The sequence below is a fragment of the Eublepharis macularius genome, chromosome 2, assembly GCF_028583425.1.
Source record: "Eublepharis macularius isolate TG4126 chromosome 2, MPM_Emac_v1.0, whole genome shotgun sequence".
NCBI lineage: Eukaryota > Metazoa > Chordata > Lepidosauria > Squamata > Eublepharidae > Eublepharis > Eublepharis macularius.
Window position 1 is genome coordinate 174298522 of NC_072791.1, and position 12964 is coordinate 174311485.

At 39.9% G+C, this 12964-nt stretch overlaps 1 protein-coding gene across 3 annotated transcripts in view; it reads right to left on the reverse strand.

The window, feature by feature from the left end:
- The window catches only part of ZRANB3 (zinc finger RANBP2-type containing 3), a 63870-nt gene that overhangs the window by 17407 nt on the left and 33499 nt on the right, over nucleotides 1-12964 (reverse strand). For all 3 annotated transcript variants that reach the window (XM_054970380.1, XM_054970381.1, XM_054970379.1), the window contains exons 9-13: nucleotides 11312-11431; nucleotides 8860-8979; nucleotides 5255-5434; nucleotides 3616-3768; nucleotides 689-1139 (exon numbers count right to left, since the gene is read on the reverse strand). In XM_054970380.1, the coding sequence (XP_054826355.1) occupies nucleotides 689-1139; nucleotides 3616-3768; nucleotides 5255-5434; nucleotides 8860-8979; nucleotides 11312-11431 (1024 nt within the window). The remainder of the gene's footprint in view (nucleotides 1-688; nucleotides 1140-3615; nucleotides 3769-5254; nucleotides 5435-8859; nucleotides 8980-11311; nucleotides 11432-12964) is intronic.

A 12964-nucleotide genomic window follows, 5' to 3' on the forward strand; every position in this document is an offset into this window, starting at 1 on the left:
ATGAAAGAAAGAAAGCAGTGTTCATGACCATGAATGAAAATCAAAAGAAACAAAAACATTTTTTATGTTCTAAATGGATTCCATTCCTCTGTGTATGCACAGGAGATGACCTGGAAAGAGAAAGGAAAGAAATCCCTTTTGCAAACTTGCTCTATTTACGGAACTGTTTGATCCAACCACAGAGTATGTAAGGAATGTATTAAAAACTCCAAATTTAAGAAGAAATTGTCTATATAATTTTCTATGGCGGCTGAGAAGTGAATTCTTAGGACAACTGCCTACCAACTACATCAGTAATTAAGTGAAGTACCCACAGTGTATCTGACAAGAACACCAACAAAAGATGTAAACAGAAGGTTGTGGAGAGTTACATATCTTCAGACGGTAGTCAAGCAACAACACAGTTTAAAAACAGCTCTGACCAAGATACCACAGAAACTGAAGTTCCGCTTTGATCCACTACATTTGCTTCATAGTGACATAAAGAGACCTCATTGGCACCAGATTTATGGCATGTTGTACACACACTGACTGAAAATAAAGATTGCAAAATTACCAGACTACCTTCAAGTATCTCTCTTCATATACGTAAAGTCTTCTTTAATGCCAATACCAAAAAAAAAGAAAAGAAAAAAGAAAGGTTGCATTTTTCCAAGCAAAACAAGATTTTCACTGGGAGTTTACTTACTTTTCTGTTCCCGAGGAGATTCACATATTTCACAGTAAGGTAGTAATGAATTATTACAGTAAGTACAAAGATTGCAATGCCAGGCTGCTTCTGAAGCAGTTCCTTTGCTTGAATTAAACAGCTGAGCTTCTTTGTCCACTAGAATAGTGTCTTCTGGACGTGAAGAGGCTGTTTTTCCAAACAGAGATTTTCTCTTTTTCCTAGATGTGTTCTTTGGGGTAGAGGGCTCTAAAGGTCTTGATCGCTTTGGCTCACTGCAAACAGAGTCTGGATCCTTTGCTTCCCCGGAGCCCAAACAGTCACTCTCCTCTATGTCCTTTTCCTCTTCAGCTTGAGAAGTATCTGGACTGAAACTCAAAGACTCGTCACAAGAAGCCATTTTTCTCTTTTTCTCAGCATTTGGCTTTGGTGACAAGAAGGCACGAATGTCATGCTGCTTTTCCTTCTCAAACTGGAAATAAAGGTTACAGAGTAAGAAAGCTGCTTTTCACTATCATCTTCCTGATAAGTGTTTCCAACTGGAACATTTTAGTAGGACAAAGCTATCTTTCAGGAACATATTTTAAAAACAGACTGTGAAAAACAATGGGTTGGGTCCATTGATTCATAAGCAGAAGTTTATTTGCAAAATGGAGATTTCATGTCTCAGCCCTCACATGTAACTCCTCCACACCCCCTGAAATGGAGCAATGATTGAATCTTCACAGGGATGGTAGATATGCCAAAAACAGACTATAGGACGCCTCAAAATTCCAGACCAGCCAAAATGAAACTTCATACTACAGACTACTATTATAGCTGCTTCCTACACTAATAAATCTGGCAAACAATTCAGAAGTTGAAAGGATTTACATTCTATCTTGTGCGGGTACTGCTTTCCATAAAAGGTTGTGAATTATTCTGGTGCTTTTACCTTTCATTATTTCTGAAGTCTCTAAATTACTGAGCTATATAAAAATGCTCTGCAATATGCTACTCTAGTGTTCCCTACCCTTCTAAAATCATTAGCTTTGCAAGTCAATATTTATCACTTCTAGAGTAGGATGAAGACATCTTCACAGCCAAATGCAGAAGCGGTACAATCTATCCATACCAGCTTGGTCAAAGGCACCATGCGATTAACCACTTTAATCTCAGCTGTGGTCAGCGTAGCACAGTTGGAATCGTATTAGCTTCTGTGCGTGACTGCAGCATCTTGGGCCTTAGTACCTGGCTGCAAGCAATCTTCCTACTCTAGTGTTACATCAAATGGACTCACATCATTCACGATGGTCATGAGCACAGATAGCTTTAAAAGGGGGTTAGACAGATTCATGGAGGAGGAAGTCCAACAATGGGAATGGAGGGAGGCTCCATATTCAGAGGCAGCAAACCTCTGAAGAACAGTGCTAGGAGGCAGCAGTTAAGGAAGGGCCTCAGCCTCTCTATGCCCAGTTTGTTTGGCCCTTCAGGATAACTGGTTGGCCCCAGTGTGAACAGTATGCTGGACTAGACAGACTTCTGGTCTGATCCAGCAGGTTCTTCTTATGGTCTTATTGCACAACCAGTTTTCTGTACTAGAAAAATAATGCTGTGCACAGGTAGTTTCAGTTTCATTAAAAAGGCAGTGCTTATCAGGCAACCAGTTGTTGCCATTGTAGCCAGTTTAACAAATATTCTAAAGTCAAGAAATGATGTAAATAATGGCAAATTCCTCGTTTGCGCTTAACATTAAACCAGCTCCCATCTGAAGTCACAGGCTACTCTGAATATTATCTGGACACCATAACAAATACTTCTATCAGACTAGGCTATAGCAGTGCAGCTAGTGCTTCAAGAAGCATGTAGATAATATTTAAAGTCAAACCAGACCTCAGATCATGGAGACCTTTTAGTCTGCTAGGACACACTGCTGAAAAAAAAAATACACTAACACTTTCAAGATCACAGTGACCAGAAAACTGATGGAATTTTAACTTCATTGACAAGTGCTGCACTATCCCATTTGTATCAAGACCTATCAGTAGTGTCTGAAGAACGGAGCTCTTAACTCTCAAAAGCTTACACCCTGAAAATCTTGTTGGTCTCTAAGGTACAACTAGATTCAAATCCAGTAATTTATGTATGTAAAACTTGTATTCGCCTGAAAAACCTATAGACGCCTACTTGTTCATTAAAAAGTAGTTTACATGATTCCGAAATGAAGTTATAATAATTTCATATCTGCTTGGAAAAACCATCATCATCCTTTCAACACTCCCTACCCACCCCACATTCCACCCAGGCATACCTTCAGAGTGAAAAGTTCTGACATAATGTTCACAATTGCCATGAACCAGTTTTGTTAAATATATAATTTAATTTATAAATTATATATTTATATATTTAATAAATATATAATGTAAATATGACAGTGCCAGATTTAAGAAGGTTATTAGCAAGAGAAAAAAGATTTAAGTGGAAAGCATTCAGGGGCAAAACAAGGCATGTAAAAGGCTCCAACCTAGCTCATGAACGCATTTCTTTTATTGTCTATAGAATGAGAAATACCTAGATTTAGTTTTGACTGTGGGATCCTGGTATCCTTCTAGGAGTTAAGGTCTTTGGATAAGAATGAAATTTAAACAGCTGGAACATCTAACTACAATTGATTACAAAAGCAGATGCATTGTCAATTTTTAAAAAAGATTCGTCTTAATCAAATGATGAAATAATTCAAATTTAGCCAGCCTCAGTCAATTCAAGCATATTGTATGTTATGAGCATCAGATACTACTTATGCTTAGCTGCTTACCCCAAAGGTACCTCAAGCCACATTAAGAAAGAAACATGGCTCTAGTTTTCTTGGCACATAGAGAATTTTAACATAAGCTTCAATAGATGCAGAGAGATTTCAATAATGCTTTACCAAATAAATGCGACAAACACTTATATTTGCGCCCTCTTACATGGGTGAATAAAACTTGGTTTTTAATGTCATTCAGACTTTCATTAGGTGTCCAGGCTTCTGCAAAACTCAGGAAATTCCATTTCTCTCTACTTCCTTCTTCTGCCTGCAGTTTTTCTTTCCTGCCGTTTAGTGTGGTGCCTGTAACTGTTGCCTGTACACAGAATTGAAAAGCACTATTTCACGTGTTGGAACTTAACAATTAGTATTACTTGCATCCAGATTATCAATGTTAGTTGTAGGGGACAAAATTCTTCAAAACACTCCCATTGTTCTCAGGTTCTGTAGCTCCACCAAGTAGGTTCCAGATATCCAGGCACTTTTGCTCTTCCCTGCTCCGTTTCAATTCTTCCCTATACTCGAGGCTGTCATAATGAAGTAGGCCAGGAAGAAGTAATCTTTTTGCCTCAGTCTGACTGGAGAAAGCAAAAACTGCCCTCAAGCTGCACAGTCTGGTTATTTAGAGGCATCTCCTCCCAGAGCTGCCCCTGGATGAAGAACATTCGAGGAGACCTCGTTGTGGGTGTGTAGTGTACCTCTATAACCTGAAGAATGGCAGGAGGCTACTAGACCTATTTTATTGTTTTTGTTTTTAATTATTATTAATTTTAATGGCATTCCCTGCCCAGGGAGCTCTGCCTTCATAGCTTGCTGTTCATGTTTGAGAAACTGCTAAAAATAATCCTTTTTTAAAAAGTATTTGTAGTCACAAATGTATCTAATGAACAGAATAATATGTTGATGGTATTTGTTACTAAGATGCTGAAGTGAGCTTTTGTAAACTGCATTTTCATAGGGCACTGCTGTTTATAAGTTTTAATAGTAATTATTTTTATACTGTGGTTTTAAATTGTTATGAGCTACTCTAGGGATATGTGCTGAGAGCATGATATAACAACCTATTTTGTTACTCCAACTGACTTCCATTCCTGCTGCTCTGATTTAATTGACCTTTTAGAAACCACAGCTAGCTCTTTGTTTTATTTTCCATGTATAACATGAGCACCTGTAGAACTGTAATTGTAGTCAGGAATCTTCATTTTTTACAGTACTCATTTTTTTTTAGAAAGACAGAAAACTATATAAAAGAAATAAACACTAGATGTTTATGATAATATCTACTGAAATATTATGCTAAATTATTGTCTTGTTTAACACTTTCATATCCCTGCTGACAAAGAACACATTCACTTCAGTTGTGGTCACAGATCCAGAGGAGTTAGCCGTACTAGTCTGTAGTCGAAGAATAGTAAAGAGTCCAGTAGCACCTTTAAGACTAACTAACTTTATTGTAGCATAAGCTTTTGAGAACCACAGTTTTCTTCATCAGATGCATTTGACGAAGAGAACTGTGGTTCTCGAAAGCTTATGCTACAATAAAGTTGGTTAGTCTTAAAGGTGCTACTGGACTCTTCAATTGTGCAGTCAACTAAACTTTATAAGTAATTATTTGTGGACCTTTTCTTCATACATAAAATGTATTTCTTCTTAAGAATCAATGATATGTCCTTAAAGAAAAGAAAACAAGGAGCTTGGTGGGGCAGAAGGTATATGCACATCCTCAGAGTGCAAGGAGGCATAATGGAAGGAATCCAGAGTTTGGCCCTAGGGACTGCTAACTTTTACATCCATCACCATACCTTGCGGTTCAACATTGCCCACATAAGAGGGTCCAGTGTCCCATTTGCGATGAGGTAATGGATATTCACAGAACTGCACTGCCCAATCCGATGCGCTCTGTCTTCTGCTTGCTTTATATGTCCAGGATCCCAATACAGTTCAGCAAAAACAACATGAGTAGCAGCAGTAAAAGTTAAACCCTAAATATAGTGAAGAAAACAAAATACACCACCTTATTTTTCAAAATAGTATCTGGTAAACTGTCATGGTTTTGACATAGCTAAATTCTTAAGAATTGTTGTAATGTTTGGTGATATGCTAAGCAGGCAGGTGATTTCAGCATGGAAAGTAGACAGAAAAAGGTATTTTAATGCAGAGACATTTCACTGTAACAGAGGTTTCCAAAAGATTATAGGAAGTTGTTACCCTGGGCTTCCTGAAGAAGGAATGAATACTTAGACCAGGAATGAGTTGGGAACAGAAAATTAAGGCAACAGCTTGCAAGCTGTTGATGTTGGCATCTACTTTGCAGCTTTGCTAAATATAGGTCTGAATGCTGAAAGCAGCTAAGAAGTGGAATGAGAAAAAAACGGTTAAAGGAGAGAATGCTTGAAGCAAGCACGCAGATGAATTTAAGTCAGATACTCCACGTTATATTTTAAATTAGTTGGGGGTATGAAGAACTACAGAGGGGGATACATAATGGAAAACTTTCCCCAATGTGACTGCTCCCATCCTGGCTACTGGAAAATCTTGGGGACCTGAGAAGGCTAATTTCCTCATCCACAGTTCTTCCCTTTCCCACACCATTAACTGATACTTAACTAACTGCTCTCAAACTTCTGAACCTCTTGGAGGAGAATGAGCAGTCTCAGTCCTCTCCCTTACGTTAATGAATATATATACTTATAATGAGTAAGTTGCATGTTTGTAGTTTGCCATGTTCATTCTAACAGTATTTATCAAAAGGAGCATGAAATGGAGTTACCACCTGTCAGGCTTCTCTCCTTGTGTGCATAAGTCTGGGGTTGGCATGCCCTCCAGTATCTTTCTCCCAGTGCATTTAAGGTTGGGAGCCTCAACAAAGGGCAGGGTTGCTTTTACCTTGTGCCCTCTTTCCCTTTGGCCTTCAGTCTGCCCTCTTCTTCCAGAGGTACAGCTTAGCCCTTCTCAGGTCACTACGTGCCTGATTTATAAAGGAGTATTGAGAAGTGGGCCAACCCTGGCCTGCCCCAATACCTACTTTCCTGCACTGGGCAGGGGGTTGGACTAGATGGTCTGTATGGCCCCTTCCAACTCTATGATTCTATGATATTTAAGTCTCATCGTAGCCAAATCTGTAGATGCTTAAATTCAGAAACGGAGTCATGAACAGACAAGACAGATCTTTTTACAAAGCTGAGAAAAGACCAGAATTGCATAAAAATCTGAAATCAATCAAACAAACAAAACCACTGGAGGGTTAAAAAAAACCCAAATGATAAAAGGAGTGTCTGTAGCTTTAAGAACAAATGCCCTCTGGGGCTATTTCTAGGCAACCACAACAGTGGTGCCAGTTCATGCCTCGGTTTCTGACAGTAAAAGTCAAGAGTGAGGGGGAAGGTCCCTTTCCAGGGATGTTTTGGCCTTTGAGGGAGGTCTTATCAGAGCCAGGCTAGGATTACCATTACTGGGTGGGAAAATCCCAGGGGGGGGGGCTGGGAGTGAGGACTAGGGAGGGACCTTAGCAGGATATAATGTTACAGAGTCCGCCTCCAAAGCAGCCATTTTTTTCCAGGGGAACTGATCTTCGGTTTATGGAAATCATATTATGGAGATCAGTTTAATTCAATGATATTACTAGGCCCCACCTGGAGGTTGGGAACTCTAGGTCAGACCCACCAGCAACCAATGGACAACTTGATACCACACAAGTTCCATGACTCTCCCAGGCCCAGCTTCTTCCTACTGTTCAACACCAGCCACCAAACAAAAGCCAGTGTGGTGTGGCGGTTAGCGAGTGTCAGACTAGCATCTGAGAGATCCAAGTTCAAATCCCTACTCTGCCAAGGAAGCTTGTAAGTGACTTTAGGCCAGTGACATATTATCAGCCTTGTGAAGATAAAGTGGAAGGGAATGATGTAAACTGCTTTGGGACTGCATTGTGCAGAAAGGCATGATATAAATGTGGTAAATAAATAATAAATATAGCTGAAGATGGGAGAGCAGATAAAAGGTAGGTTGATGGGTGGGTGGGAAAGAGAGAAGGAAGCTGTCAAGGTGAAGCTATGGAGTCTGTAAAGAGGAGGGAAACAGGAGGGGAAAGGGATACAGGGGGAACTGAGGTGCCCCCCACAAGACAGCATTATACACCTGTGCTTACAGATATTCACTTGCTGCCTGTTCATTTCCAGGTAAAATCCAAAGTACTGGGGTTTTTAAATTATAAAGCTTTATACTGTTTACAATCAGGTACTTCAAGCACTGCACTCAGCATCTCAAGGGTGTTCTTCCCGTTCCCCTGCCTTCAGAAGCAAAGCAAGTGGTCAAAATGGATGGGGACTTTTCTGTGATCATCTTCCAGCTTTGGAATGCCCTGTCCCTGGTACTATCGCTGAATATTTTTGTGGTGCTGGGGCCAGATTTTTTCTGAGAATTTCAAATGGCTTTTAGTTAATTGACTCTTTTTTCCCCTCCCTCTTTTTGATTCCACTTTCACAGTGTTGCTAGCTTTGAGATGCTGCTGCTCTTTTAGTTGATTTTGTGTCTATTTCTGGTTGACTATAAGACTGTTTTACTGTATTATCATGCATGTTAATCTAACTGCTCAAAATCCTATCCCCGCCCCATATTTTATAAACTCTCAGGGACTTAACTAGGCTAACTTCCCTCCTGTCCTTTTTTCCTTTTAATTAACTCTCCATAACTCCATGCCTTCTGGAGCATAAATCATGCTCCTCAGAATGTTTTCAAAGCCTCCCCCTTTATGAAGTCGTATTTTTCTGCATACTTGTTTAACCCTCAGAGATAGAGAACACACTATATTGTCTATGGGTGTCCCTCTCTGTTATCATGCATATTTATTCATTCAGTGTGTTTTTACCTAGTCCTTCCTCAGCAGAGCTCTCCACTTTGTCCATATAACAGCCCTCTGAGATAGATTAGGTTAGACCAAGAGAACGACTGACCCAAGGTCACTCAGCAAGTTTTATGGCCTTGCGGGGATTCGAACAAGGATCTCCCCATCCAGTCTCTATTCTCTACACTACATGATCAAGTAGTTTATTATTGCATGGAGTGATAATATATAGCGGCATACTGAATAGTATACACTACGGATCAGCTCAGGGGTTCACTGAAGATTTTGAACTATCCATATGGACTAAAACTGCATCACCACTATGATCAGAATCAGTTTTTGCTTTTATCTTAGGCAATAATAGATGCCGTCTATCTATTTTCCTAAAGCCACACTGACCTGTTCCATCACTTGGAACTGAGTTTTGCCCTTCTGCATGTCCATTAAGGAAAATATCAGGCAGCAACAGAGATAACAACACACTAACAATTGAACAAGCACCGACTTTCTTCGTACAACATGCATCAAATTGAGGTCCAGCACACTTTGAGGTCCAGTACACTTTACCTGACCAGCAGCCTGAATGCTCAAAATGGCCACTCTAGTATCTGGGTCCTTCTGGAACTGATTGACAAGGTTTATTCTTTCTGCTGAGGGTACACTTCCATCTATTCGAATGTAGCGTTCCTGTATCATAGGAAATATATAAAAACATTACCTAACACTACATTATGAGAAATCATTGGTTTTAGACAAGGTTAAGATGACTAGAAAACCAGTAATTTTTCTGCAATTCCTAACTTTATTACCTAATGTATTCACCTTTGTCCAAATCCATCCCCTTACAGGACATTGCCTACTGTAAGACTGGGAGCGGGTGTAGAAAAATCCTCCTGTTCTACAGGGTTGGTTTGGGGGGGGGGGCAGAAACAAAACTCATGAGTTGGGATGTGAATCCTCACTTCCAGAGCAGCAATGCCACAACTAGCCTCTTTGACTAACCCTCAACTTGAGACCAAGAGGCAAATAGTCCTACAGGGTTTAAGCAGAACACAAGTCAGCCCCTGCAAAGTAGAACACTTTGCAGACTGAATCCCAGAAAACAATTACTTGGGTAGCTATAGAAAACTGGCCAAGATTGTGGATTCAGTCTGAAGTACTGCAAATGCAAATAACTCCACAGAGATATAATTAATAAAGTTTATTAAAAGAAGTGCAAGTAAATACAAATTATAGAAGTGTGCAAAACAGAAGAAAATATTAATAAGCTAAGCTAGCAAACACAGTAAGGCTTTCAGTCCTAAACCAGATGTCACCTTTCAACCAGGTCTCAAAATCCAGACAGACCTCCAGGCTCTCAGAGAACCAAGACAAGATGGTATATAGTTACAGGCTTCCACCCCAACCACACCACTGAGACGCAGAAGTCCAGCCTGTAAGCCATGACCTTGGTTCTTAAGGAGAATATTGCCCCAAGGACAAAACTAGAATGAAGGTTCAAGCTTTAAGGCTACCTGCCTACAGTGTGGTCTTACCAGCTTGACCAATAATAAAGAGCTTGTCCTGTGGTGACACGCTTCTGCAGCTGGCAGACAAATCGCTCCACTCCCTGGGTGCCATGCTTTATTGTGATGGAATATGGGCGCAAAAACTCCCTTCCATGTCCTGGTCTTGAAGCTTCTCTGATCTTGCACCTGTGGTACTATCTCATCCTCTTATCTAGCAGGGAACTTGCAGCGTCATCCTGACTGCACTTTCCCAGAGAAAGCTTTCGCTTGCTAATTAGCTTCTGACTAGGTTGAAAAGCCTGAACCAAAATATGAACAGGCCAAGAAACAGACTAGGCATAGTCAGTTTCTTGACACTGGGTTTCCGGCTTCTACCCCTGCTCCCTCACCAAAGGCAGAAATTACTGAACCACTGAGATTCGTGCTCAAATAAAACATAGATTGGCTGGTGCATTTGTTACCTTCAGCTATGAGTCAGTATGCTGTTCCTGAAACCTAAGGTCCATTCCAAATCTTGCTGCAAGGACCAAAGTAACTAGTCACTATCCTGTTTGCCTTTAGAAAGGGACAAACATGAAAGTGACGCAACACCGGTGTGAAGCTAGAGCTACTCTACCTTTGAAACAGGCATCCTAGTTGCCCATTCACTCTGCCTGTTTTTGAATATGCCTTAACATACCTAATTCTGCAGACAGCCAAATTTGGGGATACTTAAATCAGAGCCCTACGCATCTACATCACCTTCTTATTTTTACCATTCAAAAAGGACAACATCCAGCTTCCACAACCACCTCTCCCCACTCCTAAAGTGGTGCACGCACATGCATATGTATGTATGTATGTATATCAACATCCCTCAGGGTATTTAATCACTCAAGGCACAGTACGTCACAGGGATATGGCACTATTGTCCTCTACCCGTTACATCTTCCTACCCCAGACAGCCAAGAAACTCAAATAACTTTTAGTGGAAACTCATCAATGGCCCATCTGGCCTTAGCCAGTGCTAATTGGCAACAGATTTCTAAGGGAAGGGTTTTTCTAACTGTTGCGCACTCACAGATTTGGGTATTCTCTTAAACGATTCTGTATTTGTGTAGTTTGATTTCATTTATTTCATTCACTTTGTGAAACAAGTGTCAGATATTATGGCTCATGTTCTTATATCTTAAAGTGCATTTATGTTATTTTCTCTTTCAGATATGTTATCATCTTGTCCGTGAATTGAAACTCTTGAGCCATGCAATTACCACCACCCCGCTCCATACAGCTAGCCCAAGTAGACTTCGGCCTTGTGTGTCTTGAGCAGCAGCTCTCCACAGCATGTGATACAAAGCAGTTTGTGATGCACACTCAAGGCTTTGGTATGGCTAAAGTAGATCTTTGGCTTCTGGCCATAACTCCAATATAGTGGCCAAGATGCTACAGACACAAACTTGAAAGGGTATTTTCAACAAGTATTATCTCATAAGATCCTTCAAAAGGAATCTAATAAAATAAGGCAAACGTACCTTGCTTTCTATCACTGCCTCTGTACATGCCTGGAGCATGCATAAATGATGTGCAAAGACTAGAAACTTAAGTTTGTCATTTTCAAGAAGCATTTTGATATAATCTTTTACTGCTCCTGCCTGAAAGAGAAGGAGTGTTGGAGTTTTGTATCAACAACAAAAAGATAAACAAATGCAATTCATATTTTGCTATGCAAAATAAAAATATTAGCTTTCCTTTCCCTCCTCTCTATTGAGATGCTGCCTTGCTTTATTAGTTCATCGACAGTGCAATATTCTTTTACATGAAACATGTTATTTGAGCATCAGCTTCTCTACAGTACCTGAGTTTTGTGACTTGGGAGTCATGAGTTTCAAGGTTGGATCTGAAGGGATGAAAGGAGAGCCTGTTAGGAGAGCCTGGTGCTCTCGCAGCCATCTTTCCTAGGGGCATTCTTGTCCCAAGTTTCCTTCGAAACCTCTTACCAGCACTGAGTCGCTAAAACTTTTGCACAATAGAAAAGAATGGCTAATAGATTTAGAGCTGCTGTCGACATTCCAGCATTCGAGTTACAAGCTGTAATGGACTCTCATATCAGAAGCCATGGCTCTGGCTACAAAGTATGTATCTACACTATACCATAAATACAACAGACTTAGAAGAGACTTCTTTAGTGTCACATTCATCCCTATGCATCAGTTCTTCTGCACACATTACTCTGGTAAAAACAGAAATTTAAGCAGCCAGTTTAATAGCCACTGCAGAGACATCACAGGATTTGTATACAGCAAGATACTTTCCTTTACCACTTGGATATTTTAGAGTATTGTCTTCATCTTTGGGAACAGCCATTCCAAAGATTAGCTTTAGAGAGTATATGACTGTTGGAAACAGTAAAATAGTTTTTGCGCTGCCTGCCAAAAACCTGGCATCATCCCCTTTACTAAATATTATCCTCAGTTTATTGCGGAGATGAAATATGGTTAAAAGGAAATTTTGCCTTGGGATAAACTTGAGCCCAGTTCAGAAGAGGTCTGATCACGTAAAGTTTGCTTGGACAACAGAGGTAGTTGTTGTGGATGCCATCTCTTCCTCATACTAGTGGCTCACTCTCTTTTATTCATTTTAAACTTTATTTTTCATTTTTAAACAACATCTATTACAGAAATAACATCTTGATTTTTTTTCAACATCGTCTAACATTTACAACAAGAATTTTTTGTGATTTGTGATTTTAGTTTCTTCAAGAGCTTTTGAGAGGTCAAGTTCTGTGCTGTACTGTGTTGAACTTTATTTGCTTGGTTCGGAAGACTTTGGTGAAATCTTTTGTCGTCTTGAGTAGTGTCATTTGAGTGAATGATATATTTGTGTTTCTGGTTGAACCTCACTGATGGTGATGAATTCAAAGAATGGGTACCGTTTCTCTATGAAGTCGGTTGGTTTGGGGTAGATCTCAGCTTTAGTAAGGCCATCTGTTACTTTTTCAATTATGAAATGTTCCCATACTTTATTATACCAGTTTGTTAATGTAGGTGTTTTTTGTGATTTCCATTTTGCTGCTAGTGTTGTTTTAGCAGCTACTAACAGGGTTCTTATGAGGTCCTATCTGATTCGTGGAATCATTGGAATGATATAGCTTGTCATTTGCGTTATATGTTCAAGATCTTCTTTCC